Source organism: Tamandua tetradactyla, chromosome 13, assembly GCF_023851605.1.
Source record: "Tamandua tetradactyla isolate mTamTet1 chromosome 13, mTamTet1.pri, whole genome shotgun sequence".
Lineage (NCBI taxonomy): Eukaryota > Metazoa > Chordata > Mammalia > Pilosa > Myrmecophagidae > Tamandua > Tamandua tetradactyla.
This window is the reverse complement of record NC_135339.1, coordinates 52,157,543-52,176,502: the sequence shown is the minus strand read 5'-3', so window position 1 is coordinate 52,176,502 and position 18,960 is coordinate 52,157,543. Positions and strand designations below refer to the sequence as shown.

At 37.9% G+C, this 18,960-nt stretch overlaps 1 protein-coding gene across 15 annotated transcripts in view; it reads left to right on the top strand.

Moving 5' to 3' along the window:
* The window catches only part of EXOC6 (exocyst complex component 6), a 250,477-nt gene that overhangs the window by 145,261 nt on the left and 86,256 nt on the right, over positions 1-18,960 (top strand). For all 15 annotated transcript variants that reach the window (XR_013161620.1, XR_013161621.1, XM_077125426.1 and 12 more), the window contains one exon: positions 10,371-10,550. Coding sequence is in view for 13 of the 15 variants with exons in the window: in XM_077125426.1 (XP_076981541.1) it covers positions 10,371-10,550 (180 nt within the window). In the remaining 2 variants the exon portion in view is untranslated. The remainder of the gene's footprint in view (positions 1-10,370; positions 10,551-18,960) is intronic.

The window sequence follows — 18,960 nt, the reverse complement described above, 5'->3', positions numbered from 1 at the left end:
GAGAGGGCTGCTTAAAGCAATATTATTGCCTTACAGCTGATTTAGAACATTTGATTTCATGAAATCCTAAATGGTGAGTTAGAAAATGGCAGAAAGCAAAATCAGATTAGGTAACAAATATTTATTGAATAGAGTAATTAAGCTGAAGATATAAATATAAGAATTGAAAAGTAAATTAAGGAGATGCTACCCTGCTAAAACATAAATGCTAACAGAAAACAAAAACATTTTTCAGTTTTATAAGCAAAGTAGGAAGATCAACAAAATTTATAGACTACCTCAGTCCCACTGATAAATGAAAGTGCTCAGCTTTCTGTTTTTCTGTAATTTATCATCAGTAATCGGTTAATTACAATTAATACCCCTTAAAAAGATAGTGCAGAGCAGAAATAGAATAGGGAAGGCAATGGTTGAGAAGTACTTAAAAAGGCTATTTATATCAGATGATTGGCAAACTTCATGACATGAGAGCTAGATTACTTAAGGAGTGTCAGATGCTACTACAAAGCCTCCAGCCATTTTTTATTTAACTTTTTTTTACTTGTGCAACATAACATATATACAACAAAGCAATAAATTTCCAAGTACATTTTAACAAGTAGTTATAGAACAGATTTTAGAGTTTGGTATGAGTTACAGTTCCACGATTTTTCATTCCTTTTTCTAGCTGTTCCAGGACACTGGAGACCAACAGAAATATCAATATAATGTTTCAGCAGTCATACTCATTTGTTAAATCCTGTCTTCTCTGTTATGCTCTTCCTTCTCTTTTAATAACATATATACGTAAAAACAATAAATTTCAAAGTACATCACAGCAATTAATTGTAGAACAGATTTCAGTTTGGTATAGGTTACAATTCCATAATTTTAGGTTTTTATTTCTAACTGCTCTAAGGTCTGAAGGTTAAAAGAAATATCATTATAATGATTCGGCACTCATACTCCTTGTTAAACCTGACCTTCTCTGTATAACTCCACCATCACCCTTGATCTTTCTCCCGCTGTTAGGGGTATTTGGGCTGTGCCCATTCTAACTTTTTCATGTTGGAAGGGGCTTTCAGTAATATGGTATAGGAGGATGGAACTAGTTGATGTTCTGGAAGAACTGGCCCCTCTGCATTTCAGGACTTCTCTGGTCCAGGAACCCGACAAAGGTTGTAGGTTTTGAGAGTTACGCTAGTGCATGGAACCTTTGTAGAATCTTATATAAAGCCCTAGATATTCTTTAGTATTGTCCAGCCATTATTTTTTAGGGCTTTTGAGGTACAAAAGCCCTGAAAATTAGAAAGATAAAAAATATAGTACCCATCTTTTATAAAGGTAGTTGAGGTAACTTTGGCAATTTGACAATTAAAAATGTATTCGATTTATGATGACTGTTCTGGTTTGCTAGCTGCCGGAATGCAATATACCAGAAACAGAATGGCTTTTAAAAAGGAGAATTTAATAAGTTGCTAGTTTACAGTTCTAAGGCCGAGAAAATGTCCCAATTAAAGCAGGTCTGTAGACATGTCCAATTTAAGGCATCCAGAGAAAGATATCTTGGTTCAAGAAGGCTGATGAAGTTCAGTGTTTCTCTCTCATCTGGAAGGGCACATGGCAAACATGGTGGCGTCTGCTGGCTTTCTCATGGCTCTACAAAAGGGGACTCTCTCCAAAATGTTTCCTCTTTTAAAGGATTCCAGTAAGCAACTCCACCTTCAGTGGGTGGAGACACATCTCCATGGAAATCATCTAATCAAAAGTTACCACCCACAACTGGGTGGGTCACATCTCCATGGAAACAATGAAAATGCTCCCACCCTGCAATATTGAATGAAGATTAAAGGACATGGCTTTTCTGGGGTCCACCACATATTCAAACTGGTACAGTGACCTACATCAATCCCAGATGAGAATCTGGATTTTGAATTATTCTGGACTCTGATTCTAGTCCAAAACCTATGTTTTCCTTTTCTGCTCGTAAATGGAATAGCTAGCAGATGGCTCTATGAGGATTTATGTTTTTGTATGATGTTTGGGACAGTGTACTTTGATAAGCAAGAAATGAAATAGTTTGTCTAAAACTTTTAATAGTTTACCAAAAGACTTCCTATGCACAAAGTTTAGAGGTTTTCATCTAAACCAATTGTTATTTTTGATCTGGGGAATACATTAAATGATGTTTATTGTGGTACTGTGTACTGTGCCAAATGTAGAGGGGAAGATGTTGAATGGTTCTTAACCGTTAGGATTTTTTTTTTAATCTGAAAGGGTAATTACAGTATTTAATAAGTAAATAAGTTTGGTCCTTTAAACATATTTGATTTGGTTTTGCAGTTCTATGTTGTTTTTTTTATTTAAATGGCTTTAGGTAGGACTAGGCTGTCCAGTATCCTACCTACCGTAATCACCCTGTCTCGCAAACTCGTTCATGTTAACTAACCGGCTCCTGAAGGCAAGTGGGTATTGCATCCACTTGGAACATGGGTGGGATTACAGCCAGCAAAGATGAGGGAAGGGAGGAACTGATGTAAATACAGAAGCAAAAGTCAGAATTATGCTCCAGGTATATCAGAGATTCTGAACCTAAACTATAGTGACCTGGAAGATGGAATATAAAATCATTTATTCATTTTGTGTTAATAAGTATTGTTCTAGTTTGCTAGCTGCCAGAGTGCAATATATCGGAAACAGAATGGCTTTTAAAAAGGGGAATTTAATGAGTTGCTAGTTTACAGTTCCAAGGCTGAGAAAATGTCCCAATCAAAACAAGTGTATAGAAATGTCCAATTTAAGGCATCCGAGGAAAGATACCTTGGTTCAAGAAGGTCAACAACGTTCAACATTTCTCTCTCAGCTGGAAGGGCACATGTCAAACATGGTGGTTTCTGCTGGCTTTCTCGTGGCTCTACCAAAAAGGACTCGCTCCAAAATGTTTCCTCTTTTAAAGGATTCCAGTAAGCAACTCCACCTTCAGTGGGTGGAGACACACCTCTATGGAAATCATCTAATCAAAAGTTACCACCCACAATTGGGTGGGTCACATCTTCATGGAAACAATCAAAATGCTCCCACCCAGCAATACTGAATGAAGATCAAAGGGCATGGCTTTTCTGGGGCCCACCACAGATTCAGACCAGCATAAGCATGCTTATTTTTGTTTTAAAATCAAGTTTGATTTACACATGTTTTGAATATATATTCTGGGGAAAAAAATAATTCCTTTTAGAAACAGTTGGTGTCGGCACCTAAATTTTTTTTTCCTATTTTAAAAAAATAAAGGCTTTTTAAAGTGGAAAAAAAGGCTGCCATGACTGCTGTCTTTACATATTATTCCTACTTTTTTCCTTGATAGTTATTTTAGAGGGATGACAATTTTTCTCCCCACCCCTCCCCCAGTTAAAATTTCCAGTTTCATCTCATTCAAACTTAGATGACCAAATTCCAATGTAAAGTGATTGCATTAAGAGTTCAGTCCCTAAATGGTAGTGATACTCAGTCTGAAAAAGTAGATGTGAAAGTAAAATATGTCTGAAGGTGAAGAAAGGTACTTTTAGGTTTCCAGGATAGAACAGATTTACTCAAGAGTACGACAAGTCTTAGCTGCACCAGAATCCGTGTGATTGTTTTGTTTGGGAGGACTGTCAGTCCATTCAGGACCTCATTGGCATCGCCTGGCAAATTCAGTGTGTTCCCAGTGTCCTCAGCTACAGCAAATCCCTGACGCTTTCAGCTCACTTTTATAAGTAAAGCAGGCCCTCAATAAATGTTTGCAGAATGAATAAATGATGAAAGAATTATTACAGAAGAGTTTTAAAGCAGCCTCAGAAATAATTACGGTATTTTATGATATACCACAAGTATACCCACAACGATTTCTATTCGTCCAGCATATTATTACTTACTTTCAGGTAGGCAGCTTTTAGGATGAGAAAATACAAAAGGGGGTGGAAGATGGTTTAGCTTCCTTATTTTCTACCTTCAGTTTTTCTCTCATCTGGATCACAGCTTTCTAAGTGATCCAGGGATGCATCAGTTTGTATTATCTAACACTAGTTACCTGAAGAAGTACTTTGGATTTGCCCCATAAAAATTCTTCTTTTGGTGTATCTAACTATAACTCCTAACAGTAATCTGTATCTGCAATAGAACATTCAGGGTACTATTTGAGATCTGCTGACTTTTGAACTATGAGATCATGGATCTCTGATTTTTAGTCTCTGTTAGTCATAGTTTTCTACAGAAACAGAACCAACAGGAGAGAACTGTAAATACGAGATTTACAAAGGTGTCTGAGCCACCATAGGAATGGAAGAGTCCAAAATCTGTAGGGCAGGCTGTGAAGCTGGCAGCTCTGATGAAGGGTCTGGATGAACCCCACAGGAGAGGCTCGCTGGCTGAAGAAGCAGAGAAAGAGTCTCTCTTTTTTCTTAAAAGCCCTCAGCTGATTGGATTATCTTGTGGGAGGGGCACGCTCCTTAGTTTAGCACAGATGTAATCAGGCACAGGTGCAGTCAACTGACTGATGATTTAATATCCCAGCCTTCCTTTTTATCAACCTGACCAGACAACTGGGCATAATCATTTGACCACATTGACGTCAGAACTAACACATGGTCCTTGGTGACTATATTCTTTTATGAAAAAAAATGTTTTACAGGGATTTTTAGAACTTTGTGAAAACTTCATACCTTCTAATTAGTGTAAGTTTTCCTTGGCTTTTCACCTTTGACATCTTAGTTCATTGTGAAGCAGATATTGGACTTTTTTTTAACCCAGAGTGTTAATGAACAGGTGCTGATAACATGATATTCATGAGTATCAGGTACGAAACAGATTCTAAAATCTACAACTCTTTTTTTAATCACATTTGTATAGCATAATGAAAAATCAGGTGAAAGTAGCCATTTCACTGAATTAATGATAAGCTTATGCAAGCAAATCATTCTTTTATTTTTATTCATTTTCGGTATTGAATATAAGAATAAAAATTTCCTTTGATTGTCACACTGACATCTAATACATCTAAAGGAAGTTTATATTTATGTTTTTGAAACAACAGTTTCTTAAATTGGCTCTTCTTTCTGCTCATCTCATTTTTTATGATGGCACGATCATTTTTCTTACATCCTTGCCTAGAAAATCTATGATTATCTTAGATGTATTTCTTTTTTTCTTTTTTCTTTTTAATTGCTCCCACCATATCCTTTCCCCCATCATATGTAATTACTAGGTTTCTTTGTTTTATCTCCTTTCCCCCTCTGTCAACAGGAATTGTCCTTATATTAGCCAGTTGTGATACTGGGTAATGAGTTGGATGCAATATGCAGTATAACTTAACATTTGAAATTTTTCAGATCAAGATCATAGATAATTGGAACTTTGTTTCTTAAGTTTGAGCAGGAAGGAAAAGCAGGGGAAGAAATTTTTGTTTTGACAGCCCTGGCCTCATTTCCTGCTTAGATTTTTAAGGCCCAGAAAAATGTCATAGAAGTAGTGTTCCCCTTGCTCCAAATGAATAAAAGTAAATAACATTGTTTTCCTAGAATGTTCAATAAAATGTTTAAGATAAGATACTTGTGTTAATCAGGACTACTCCAATTGAATTAATAGAAAATCCAAATCAAACTATCTTAAACCACAAGGGAAATTATTGGCCAATGTAACTGCAAAGTTCAAGGGTTAGAGCAGGTGCGGCTGGAGTCAGCTACTCAGGAGATGGTATCAGTGACCCATAGTTCGTCCATCCTTTAGCTCAGCCTTCTGCAATTATGGCATCATCTTCAGACTACAGCTCTAGGCTCTCTCCATCTGGGTAGCTAAATGGCTGTCCAGTCACTGCTCCAACCCTCACTTAGCCTCATGCCGTATCATCTAAGGAAGAAAATTTCCCTCCACTAGTTGCCATGGAATCCCCTGTGCTTAAAAGGATGGGAATTGCTGATTGACTTAAGCTCTTCAAGATCCATCCTTAGAACTGCGGACATGAGCCAATGGCGTGTGAACCTCATCTGTTGTTGGTTACATCTGCAATTAGCTAAGAGGCATGCCTGCTGCAATGAATGATGTTTGATTTAATTGGCTCGTGCTTAAATGAGAGAGCTCAATGTAGCACAGCCCAAGCAGCTCAGCATACCTCATCTCAGCACTCGCAGCTCAGCCCAGGCCTTTGGAGATGCAGAAAGAAATCACCCTGGGGAGAGTTGTTCGAACCCAGAGGCCTGGAGAGAATGCCAGCAGAGATCGCCCTGTGCCTTCCCACTTAAGAAAGAACCTCAGTTGAAAGTTAGCTGCCTTTCCTCTGAAGAACTAATGAAATAAATCCTCTTTTATTAAAAGCTAATTCATCTCTGGTGTGTTGTATTCCAGCAGCTAGCACACTAGAACAACCAGAAACAGAACCCCTTTTAAAAAGGGACTTTATTAAGTTGCAAGTTCACAGTTCTGAGGCCATGAAAATATCCATATTAAGGCACCAACAAGATGTTACTTTCACTCAAGAAAGGCTAATGCCATCCAGAACACCTCTGCCAGCTGGAAAGGCACATGACTGGCCTCTGCTGAGGTCTTTGGCTTCTGTAACACCTCTCAGCTAGGAAAGCACGTGGCAACATCTGCTAGCTTTCACTCCTCATTTCATAAGACTTCTCCAGGGCATTTTCCTTCTGTGTCTCCAAAGATCTCTGCCTATGTGGGCTTTGTTGGCACTTTGAAAAAGGGTTCCCTCTAAGCAATTCCACTTTGAATAGATAGAGGCACATCTTTATGGAGACAATCAAAAAGATCCCACCCAGCAGTATTGAATGAAGATTAAACAACATGGCTTTTCTGGGGTACACAGCAGATTAAAACTGGCAGATTCCACCCTCTGGACCCCCAAAAGACGTGTTGTTTCCAAATTTAAAATACATTCATTCCATCACAATATCACAAGCCTTAAAGCATTTTAGTAACAATACAAAGTCAAAAACAGTACAAAAATCTCATCAGAGTCAGCTGCAGAATGGTCTGTTCTAAGGCAAAATCCTCCTCTGGCCCTGGACCTGTAAAACTCAGAATAAGTTATCTACTACCAGCCTACAAAGGAGGGACAGTCATAGGATAAATGTTTCCATTTCCATAGGGAGAAATTGGAAGGAACACAGGGCTCACTGGACCCAAACTGTTCTGAAAACCTATGGGGCAAAGTCCATTAAATTTCAAAGTCTGAGAGTAATTTCTCCTCAGGGCTAAGGAAAGCAGCAGTCCCACCCTTTTCAAGGGCCTACGGTGAGGCATAACTCTCTCCAAATGCACCCTTGGGGGACTTTGGGGAGACCACCTTTTTTTCAGCTTCACCCTTACCACGCATCGGGGCAGCACTTGGGATCTCTGCCATCTCCAGTGCATAAGCTTAACCCCTTGAGAACAGTGTGATGACAGCAAGGCTCTCCCTAATCCCCAAGGAATGTGTTCTACCCTCTCTGAGGCCTGGAACACTGAAATTCCTGCCGTTTGCCTTTGGGGCAAATTCACCCAAGTGCATGGGTGGGTCCACTCTTCTGACCCAGAGTTTCTTGGCTTCAGACCTTAGCTTCCATGGTTCTGTCTTTGAGGTTATTTTTCCTTCCATTTGTCCCTTTTAGTCCAGACTGGCAGTGATTCCATTTATACAGATCCCACCACACTCTTGTTGGTTTTCTATCTAGTATGCAGGGAACATACCCATCAGATGATAGGACTTTCCATAGAACCTTCCTATATAACGCCATTGCCAATCCTGACTTTTTCTGAAATGGCTCACTACTTCCATGTTTGGTTAAATCTTCACATGGGGCACTATTCTCTGGAGTCTCCCTTTCTGGAAGGCCAGAATTTTCCAGACCATCAATTTTGGTTTCTTTGTACCCGAGAGTTCAGTTCTCAGCTTATCTCTTTCCTATCACGTTTCACTAAAAGCTATAAGGAGAAACCAGGCTGCACTTTCCACATTTAATTTGGAAATCTCTGCAAAATATCCAAGTTCATGGCTTTTAAATTCTGCCTTCCACCCAAACCAGTAGTCAATTTTGCTAAATTTTCTGTCACTTTAAAACAAGGATCCCTTCCTTCCAGTTTGCAATAACACATGCATCGTTCAGTCTAAGGCCTTATCAGTAGTATTTTTGGAGTCTGCATTTCTGCCAACAGTCTCTTTAAAGCATTCTAGGCCTTCTAGGTCAAGCTCCTCACAACTCTTCCCAGAATCTTCCCCTTATCCATTTAAAAAGCTGTTCCAAAATGTTTGGTATTTGCAAACCACATGCGCCACGCCTGGTACCAAGTTGTATTAGAATTCTCTAGAGAAACAGAACCAACAGTAAATAATAAATATAAGATTTATAGAAGTATCTCATATAGTTGTGCAGATGTAAGAGTCCAAAACTGTAGGGCAGGCCGTGAACTAGCAGCTCCAGTGAAAGTTCTCAAGGAACTCTCCAGGAGAGGCTGGCTGGCTGATGTGCAGAAAGAGATTCTTTCTTAAGAATTCTTCATAAAAGCCTTCAGGTAATGAGATTAAGTGTCGCTCATTGCAAAAGACCCTCCCCTTAGCCAACTTCAGATCTCATCAGCTGTGGATGCAACCAACATGCTCGTGATTTAAGTCTATGACATGTCCTCAGAGCAACAGTTGGGCCAGTGGTTGCTTGACCAGACAATTAGGCATCATCACCTGGCCAAGCTGGTACCTGAACCTAACCATCACATCATATAAGTCCTAATTATCCCGAATGTTTTGTTATATTATATCTCTCCTTGGGTTGTGAGATCTTGAGGGTGGGAGCTGTCTTATTTGAGTGTCTTTATAGTGCTCTTGTTCAAAGACATGATATACATTCTATTAGGTTGAATTGTATTCACGTATACTATGTGACTATTGGTGAATGATACTTAGGATTCTTCTTAGTCAAGGTAAGAGTCAAAATAGGCATTAGTTTTGCCAGAAATATCACATTGCCTCCAAATCACCACCCTAATCAAATTAAATCTAGCTCTCAAGCTCTACTGGCCAGGGTAGTATCCACTCTCCTTAAAATGGTACTAGTAATCCCAGTAGTTTGTGTGGTCTTTTCCATAAAGACCCTTGAGGGAAAAGCAAGCTTCTTTCTAATTTTAATCTCCAAGATCCTCACTGTTCAAATCCATATGATCCTTCTTAAGAAAAGCATAGACATGGCAATATTTTGCCTTGGTTCCCAAGGTTACGGGGCCTAGTCTTCAGTCCCGCAATTTCTCTCATGCCATTCCATCGAGTGCTGCTGCCTTGGTCGGTGAGAACCCTTCATACCATTTCTTCTTTTTCTAGTTAATTTTAAAGTAGAAGTTTAGATTATTCATTTGAGATCTTCTTTTTTAATGTATACATCTGTATTTATAAATTTCCCTATAGTCATTTGTTACATCCCTTCAGTTTTGTTTTTTGTTTTTTGTTTTTTGCATGGGCAGGTACCGGGAATCGAACCTCAGTCTTTGGTATGACAGGCGAGAACTCTGCCAGTGAGCCACCATGGCCCGCCCCCTTCAGTTTTGATATGTTGTATTTTTGTTTTCATTCATCTCATTTCTGCCTCCTGCAATGGCTGCCAGGCTGCTGGTGCTGATTGCCTATGTTGATTTTCAAGAGTACCAGGGAGCTTGAGCAGGGGTGGGGAGCGGGATGGAAATATGGTGCATTAAAAATGCCACAAAGCTTATTTTTCTTATAAAGATTGAGTTGTTTTTCTTGAATAAATGCTGCCTGGATTGCAGTAAGCTTTTAGTTAATTTCCAGAGTTCTGAATAAATTTATTTTGACCATTTTTGTCAGTTTTCTTGTGCTTTTATGGAGTAGAGAATGTTTGGAGATCTTTTCTCTTGCCATTTTTGCTTACATCACTCCCATTATTTCTTTTATCCTCCTGAGAGAAGTAGCCATCTCTTTTTTTTACCTCTTCAAGTCAATATACCAACAACTATTCTTTTTCTTCTGTGATAGTCCCTTTTTTTTTTTCCTACCTCAGTGAGTCAGTGGATGGAGGTGGTCATCTACATTCTTCTGTTTTTCCACATCTGTTCCTCCTAAGGTTATTCTTGAACTATAATAACAAATCAGGAATTAATATCTCATAAGTCATCTTACTGTATAAATACAGAAAAACACAGTAAAAAAGTCAGAAAAGAAGGGAGAAAAGTTGTAATGCCTAGTCAAATAAATAGCGTAATGCCGGCAAAACAAAACAGTTTTCCTGGTCTTTGAACAAATGACTAAAATATTAGACCAAAGAAATATATAAACTGAAGTTTAGAATTTTAAGAAAACTTGTTTTATGACTTACTTCTGTTATTGTTTCTTATTTTTTTGCCATATTATTTTTGTCTCCTGTCAGGATGCACGACATGCAGCAGAAGGAGAAATATATACCAAACTTAATCAAAAAATTGATGAATTTGTTCAGCTTGCTGATTATGACTGGACAATGTCTGAGCCGGATGGAAGAGCTAGTGGTTATTTAATAGATCTTATTAATTTTTTGAGAAGCATCTTCCAAGTATTTACTCACTTGCCTGTAAGTATAAAAATTTCAGAAAGTTACATTATAATTTTGCTTGTTAAAATATATTTTAGAATTCTACTATAGTTTGTGGATTACTCGTTTCAAATAATTTCCTCATTCACATATTTCCTTTCCATTATTAGAAATCAGTTTGTAAAGAATCATAACTTAGCCAATTGTTTTAAAGATTTTAATTTATTTCACTTTTTAGCCAAAATAATTGTAACACTCTTCCCACAAAAAAACACAACAAACCAAAAATAAAACTCTGAAATTTGCTGTTGAGACTTAAATAGACATAAACTCTAGTAGTAGTGGTATTTATAAAAGTCAAAATAATCAATGGCTTTTTCGGTTAGAAAAGGCCAAGAATTTATTGTAATTTTTAGGCATCTTGGTAAATAGTCATAGCACATCTATATTTTGAACAGTTGGTTATACATTAAAAAAAAAACATCTTCTAGAGTCAGTAATTCATACTATCCAAGTTGCTGACTGCATTACCCAATGAAAGTTCCATTGGTTCCAGAAAAGTTTCAGACTATCCAATAGAGGATTTTGTTCTCTGCTCATAAGGGGTGAGAAGAGTAGAGGCTAATGGATAATTTTGGCTATTTCCTTTTAATTTTTTTTATTTCTTTTTTAATTTTTTATTAATTAAAAAAAATTGCAAGAAGCACAGACATTCCCAACACATACACTCAGCAATTCACAATATCATCACATAGTTGCATATTCATCATCATGATCATTTCCCACACATTTGCATCAATTCAGAAAAAGACATAAAAAGACAACAGAAAAATAAAACAAAAACAGAAGAAAAAAAATTTACATACCATACCCCTTACCCCTTGCTTTCATTGATCGCTAGCATTTCAAACTAAATTTATTTTAACATTTGTTCCCCCTATTATTTATTTTTATTCCATATTTTCTACTCATATGTTGACAAGGTAGATAAAAGGAGCATCAGACACAAGGTTTTCACAATCACACAGTCACATCGTGGAAGCTATATCATTATACAATCATCATCAAGAAACATGGCTACTGGAACACAGCTCTACATTTTCAGGCAGTTCCCTCCAGCCTCTCCGTAACATCTTGAATAACAAGATGATATCTACTTGATGCATAAGAATAACCTCCAGGATAACCTCTCGACTCTGCTTGGGATCTCTCAGCCATTGACACTTTGTCTCATTTCCCTCTTTCCCTTTTTGGTTGAGAAGGTTTTCTCAATCCCTTGATGCTAAGTCTCAGCTCATTCTAGGGTTTTTCTCAATCCCTTGATGCTGAGTCTCCACTCATTCCAAGATCTCTATCCCACGTTGCCAGGAAGGTCCACACCCCTGGGAGTCATGTCCCACGTAGAGAGGGGTAGGGTGGTGAGACTGCTCGTTGTGTTGGCTGGAGAGAGAGGCCACATCTGAGTAACAAAAGAGGCTCTCCTGGGGGTGACTCTTAGGCCTAAATTTTAAGTAGACTTGACCTATCCTTTGTGGGGTTAAGTTTCATATGAACAAACCCCAAGACTGGGGGCTCTGCCTATAGCTTTGGTTGTCCACACTGTTTGTGAGAATATCAAGAATTCAACTTGGGGAAGTTGAATTTCTCCCCATCCTCATCACTCCCCGAAGGGGGCTTTGCAGATACTTTTCCACTCACTGATCGAATCACTCTGGGATTCATCGGGGCATCACTCTGGACAAACCAACAAAATCTCATGTCCTACCTGAGATTCCAAGTCCTTATGGCGTTCAATCAAACTATCTACATAAGTTATATTAGGAAATGCAGTAGTGAAAATATTAATTTTGTAACAAACATTTTTTGCTTTAGTCTCACACAGAAGGTGACATTTTAAAATATTAATTACCATCTATTTTCAGTACCCTGCAATAATGACATTCCTTTGTTCTTCCTCATGCAAAAACATTTTTAAAATTGTACCTTGTACATTTCACTGTTATTATACACTCTAGGCATTCCTAGATTATACCATCTCAATCTTTAGCATCTGTCTTTCTGATTTCAATATGTCCCCAGCCCTCCTCCCTCTATCATTCTCACATGCAGCTTCATTCAGTGTTTTAACATAATTATATTACAGTTAGGTAGTATTGTGCTGTCCATTTCTGAATTTTTGTATCCAGTCCTGTTGCACAGTCTGTATCCCTTCAGCTCCAATTACCCAATATCTTACCCAATTTTTATCTCCTGAAGGTCTCTGTTATGAACAAAATATTCCAAGTTTATTCACTAATGTCAGTTCATATCAATGAGACCATATAGTATTTGTCCTTTAGTTTTTGGCTAGTCTCAGCATAATGTTCTCTATGTCCATCCATGTTATTATTACATGCTTCATAAGTTTATTCTGTCTTAAAGCTGTATAATATTCCATCGTATGTATATACCACAGTTTGTTTAGCCACTCATCTGTTGATGGACATTTTGGCTGTTTCCATCTCCTTGCAATTGTAAATAATGCTGCTATAAACGTTGGTGTGCAAATGTCTGTTTGTATCTTTGACCTTATGTCCTCTGAGTAGATACCTAGCAATGGTATTGCTGGGTCATATGGCAATTCTATATTCAGCGTTTTGAGGAACGGCCAAACTGCCTTCCACAGTGGTTGCACCATTTGACATTCCCACCAACAGTGAATAAGTGTACCTCTTTCTCCACATCCTCTCCAGCACTTGTCATTTTCTGTTTTGTTGATAATGGCCATTCTGGTGGGTGTGAGATGATATCTCATTGTGGTTTTGATTTGCATTTCTCTAATGGCCAGGGACATTGAGCATCTCTTCATGTGCCTTTTGGCCATTTGTATTTCCTCTTCTGAGAAGTGTCTGTTCAAGACTTTTTCCCATTTTGTAATTGGATTGGCTGTCTTTTTGTTGTTGAGTTGAATAATCTCTTTATAAGTTCTGGATACTAGACCTTTATCTGATATGCCGTTTCCAAATATTGATTCCCATTGTGTAGGCTTTTTACTTTCTTGATGAAGTTCTTTGATGCACAAAAGTGTTTAATTTTGAGGAGTTCCCATTTATTTCTTTCTTTCTTCAGTGCTCTTGCTTTAGATGTAAGGACTATAAAACCGCCTCCAATTATAAGATTTATAAGATATTTCCCTACATTTTCCTCTAACTGTTTTATGGTCTTAGACCTGACGTCTAGATCTTTGATCCAATTTGAGTTAACTTTTGTATAGGGTGTGAGATACGGGTCCTCTTTCATTCTTTTGCATAGGGATATCCAGTTCTCTAGGCACCATTTATTGAAGAGACTATTCTATCCCAGGTGAGTTGGCTTGACTGCCTTATCAAAGATCAAATGTCCATAGATGAGAGGGTCTATATCTGAACACTCTGTTCGATTCCATTGGTCAATATATCTATCTTTATGCCAGTACCATGCTGTTTTGACCACTGTGGCTTCATAATATGCCTTAAAGTCTGGTAGCGTGAGACCTCTAGCTTCGTTTTTTTTCCTCAAGATACTTATAGCAATTCGGCACACCCTGCTTGCTTATTGGTTTTTCTGTTTCTGAAAAATAAGTTGTTGGGATTTTGATTAGTATTGTGTTGAATCTGTAAATCAACTTAGGTAGAATTGACATCTTAGCTATATTTAGTCTTCCAATCCGTGAACACGGTATGCCCTTCCATCTATTTAGGTCTTCTGTGATTTCTTTTAACAGTTTCTTATAGTTTTCTTTGTATAGTCTTTTGTCTCTTTAGTTAAATTTATTCCTAAGTATTTTATTCTTTTAGTTGCAATTGTAAATGGAATTTGTTTCTTGATTTCCCCCTCAGATTGTTCATTACTAGTGTATAGAAACACTACCGATTTTTGAATGTTGATCTTGTACCCTGCCACTTTGCTGTACTCATTTATTAGCTCTAGTAGTTTTGCTGTGGATTTTTCAGGGTTTTCGACATATAGTATCATATCATCTGCAAACAGTTGTAGTTTTACCTCTTCCTTTCCAATTTTGATGTCTTGTATTTCTTTTTCTTGTCTAATTGCTCTGGCTAGAACTTCCAACACAATGTTGAATAACAGTGGTGATAGTGGACATCCTTGTCTTGTTCCTGATCTTAGGGGGAAAGTTTTCAGTTTTTCTCCATTGAGGACGATATTAGCTGTGGGTTTTCATATATTCCCTTTATCATTTTAAGGAAATTCCCTTGTATTCCTATCCTTTGAAGTCTTTTCAACAGGAAAGGATGTTGAATTTTGTCAAATGCCTTCTCTGCATCAATTGAGATGATCATGTGATCATCTGCATCCCATAAGTTTTGATATGTTGTGTTTTCATTTTCATTTGCCTCGAGATATTTACTGATTTCTCTTGTAATTTCTTCCTTGGCCCACTGGTTGTTTAAGAGTGTGTTGTTGAGCCTCCACATATTTGTGAATTTTCTGGCACTTTGCCTATTATTGATTTCCAACTTCATTCCCTTATGATCTGAGAAAGTGTTTTGTATGATTTCAGTCTTTTTAAATTTGTTGAGACTTGCTTTGTGACCCAGCATATGGTCTATGTTTGAGAATGATCCATGAGCACTTGAGAAAAAGGTGTATCCTGCTGTTGTGGGGTGTAATGTCCTATAAATGTCTGTTAAGTCTAGCTCATTTATTGTAATATTCAACTTCTCTTTTTCTTTATTGATCCTCTGTCTAAATGTTCTGTCCATTGATAAAAGTGGGGAATTGAAGTCTCCAACTATTATGGTAGATGTGTCTATTTCCCTTTTCAGTGTTTGCAGTGTTTGCCTCATGTATTTTGGGGCATTCTGGTTTGGTGCATAAATATTTATGATTGTTTTGTCTTCATGTTGAATTGTTCCTTTTATTAGTACATAGTATCCTCCTTTGTCTCTTTTAACTGTTTCACAGTTGAAGTCTAATTTGTTGGATGTTAATATAGCTACTCCTGCTATTTTCTGGTTGTTATTTGCATGAAATATCTTTTCCCAACCTTTCACTTTCAGCCTATGTTTATCTTTGGGTCTAAGATGTGTTTCCTGTAGACAGCATATAAAAGGATCCTGTTTTTTAATCCATTCTGCCAGTCTGTGTCTTTTGATTGGGGTGTTCAATCCATTAACATTTAGTGTTATTACTGTTTGGATAATATTTTCCTCTACCATTTTGCCTTTTGTATTATATATATCATATCTGACTTTCCTTCTTTCTACACTCTTCTCCATACCTCTCTCTTCTGTCTTTTCGGTTCTGACTCTAGTGCTCCCTTTAGTATTTCTTGCAGAGCTGGTCTCTTGGTCACAAATTCTCTCAGTGATTTTTTTGTCTGAAAATGTTTTAATTTCTCCCTCATTTTTGAAGGACAATTTTGCTGGGTATAGAATTCTTGGTTGGTAGTCTTTCTCTTTTAGTAATTTAAATGTATCATACCACTGTCTTCTCGCTTCCATGGTTTCTGCTGAGAAATCTACGCATAGTCTTATTGGGTTTCCCTTGTATGTGATGGATTGCTTTTCTCTTGCTGATTTCAAGATCCTCTCTTTCTCTTTGACCTCTGACATTCTGACTAGTAAGTGTCTTGGAGAACGTCTATTTGGATCTATTCTCTTTGGGGTACGCTGCACTTCTTGGATCTGTAATTTTAGGTCTTTCATAAGAGTTGGGAAATTTTCAGTGATAATTTCTTCCATTAGTTTTTCTCCTCCTTTTCCCTTCTCTTCTCCTTCTGGGACACCCATAACACGTATATTTGTGTGCTTCATATTATCATTCAGTTCCCTGAGTCCCTGTTCATATTTTTCCATTTTTTTCCCTATAGTTGCTGTATCTTGTTGGATTTCAGATGTTCCATCCTCCAGTTCACTAATTCTATCCTCTGTCTATTGAAATCTACCATTGTAGGTTTCCACTGTTTTTTCCATCTCTTCTACTGTATCTTTCATCCCCATAAGTTCCGTGATTTGTTTTTTTAGACTTTCCATTTCTTCTTTTTGTTCGTTCCTTGCCTTCTTCATATCCTCCCTCGATTCATTGATTTGGTTTTTGATGAGGTTTTCCATGTCTGTTCGTATATTCTGAATTAGTTGTTTCAGCTCTTCTATCTCGTTTGAACTATTGGTTTGTTCCTTTGACTGGGCCATATCTTCAATTTTCCTGGTGTGCTTTGTTATTTTTTGCTGGCGTCTAGACATTTAATTACCTTAATTAGTTTATTCTGGTGATTGCTTTCACTTCTCTTACCTAGGGTTTTCTTGCTAGATGAATTTGTTGTCTATCTGTTCTTTGACCTTCAGTTCAGCTTTTTCTGGACCTCTAGCTTAGGTCCTGAACTGATAATTTTTCAGTTCTTGTTTTCTTGTTTCTTGCCCTGCTTGTATGGTGCCTTTTCCCTCCCCACCTTTAGGAGGGTCTATGTAGATATTATAGACTCGAGCCGGGTTTTCCCAGACTAAACTGGCCTCCTATCAGGGGCAAGGAGTCACCTGCGTCAGTTTTCCCTGAGGGTGAGACCCAGCAGGTTAAAAGACTTTCCTGTGAAGTCTCTGGGCTCTGTTTTTCTTATCCTACCCAGTATGTGGCATGTATGCCTGCGGGTTGCACCAACAAAAGATGTTGCAGCACTTTTAACTTTGGAAGACTCTCCCTGCTGGGGGTGTGGTGAAGATGGAGGAGAGGTTGTAGGCTGGTTTTAATGGCTTCAAATTGCCAGGCCCTGGGGTCTGAATTCCTTGAGAGAGGGATTCCACCTGAGTTGGGCTTCACCCCTCTCCTGGGGAAGGCACAGGTGGGAGACAGCCCTGAAAGCAGCCTGTTTCTGCCTATGCCTGGGGCAGTTGCAGCCTGAGAAGTCCCACTGCTGAATCCAGAGGCTGCCAAATCTGCATAGAGACACAGCCACTAAAGCCTCCATTTCCTCCCTTCTCCTCTTTTTCCGTGAGCCCAGTGAGCGACCTCTGCCTTGACCAGGTTTAGAGTCTCTTTCCTTTCCCTCTGGGAAGCCACCTGTGGGGGAGGGGTGCCGGGTGCTGGCCTCTGCAGCTTGGAGAACTCATGGTTTTGGGGAGGCTTGCAGCCAGTCCAGCTGGTCCCGACTGGGGTACGCTGTGTATCCGGTCACTGACGTGGCTCCGGGAGCTGTTCAGTACTGTTTCTGGTTATTTAGTAGTTGTTCTGGAGGATGAACTAAAATGCGCACATTGCTAAGCCGCCATCTTGGCCCCCCGTTTTAATTTTTTTATTATAGAAGTTGTAGATTTACATAAAATCATGCAGAAAATACTAAGTTCCTATATACCCTCTTCTCATTATTAACACCATGCATTAGTGTGGTATATTTGTTATAATTGAGGAAAGAATATTAATTATTATAATTGTACTATTAAACTGTAGTCCATTGTTTACATTAGGGTTCCTTGTGTTGTCTAGACCCATGGTTTATTTTATTCAAAATTTTTTTCTTGTCATATATATACACAACCTAAAATATCCCCCTTTTAACTACATTCAAGTGTATATTTCAGTGTCATTAATTACAATCACAGTGTTGTGCTCCATCACCACCATCCATTACCAAAATTCTTTCATCTCTCCAAATAGAAGTTCTGTATAATTTAAGAATTATATATTCTGTATAAATTCTGTGTAATTTCCCATTCCATATCCTTGCTAGGCCCCTGGTAACCTATGTTCTGGTTTTTGGCTTTATTAATTTTATTAATTTGCTTTTTATATTTTCATGTCAGTAAGATCATACAGTAGTTGTCCTTTTGTGTGTTCATTCAACATGATGCCTAAAAGGTTCGTGAGCAAACAATGTTTGTTTATCGTTCTTCAGTTGATGGACACTTGGGTTACTTCCATCTTTTGGCAGTTTTGAGTAATGCTGCTATGAACATGGGTATGGAAAAGTCTGTTTGAGTCCCTGCTTTCAATCATTTTGGGTAAATGCATGGAATTAGGTTTGCTGTGTCATACAGTAATTCCATATTTAACTGTCTTCCACAGCATCTGTACCATTTTACACTCTCATTAGCAATGAATGAGTGTTCCTGTTTCTCCACATCCTCTCCAACTCTTGTAATTTTCTGATTTTTTTTTTATTAGTAGCCATTATAGTGGGTGTGAAATGGTATCTCATTGTGGTTTTGATTTGCATTTCCCTATTGGCTAATGATGTTGAGCATCTTTTCATGAGTTTTTTGGTGATTTGTTTATCTTTTTTTGCAGAGATGTCTATTTGTTTCTTTTGTCCAGTTTTAAATTGGGTTGTTTCTCTTTTTGTTTTTGAGTTGTAGATTTCTTTATATATTCTGGATATTAAACCTGTATCAGATCTGTAGTTTCCAAATATTTTCTCCCATTTTGTAGGTTGTCTATTTACTTTCATGATGTACAAAAGTTTTAAAATTTAGTGAGT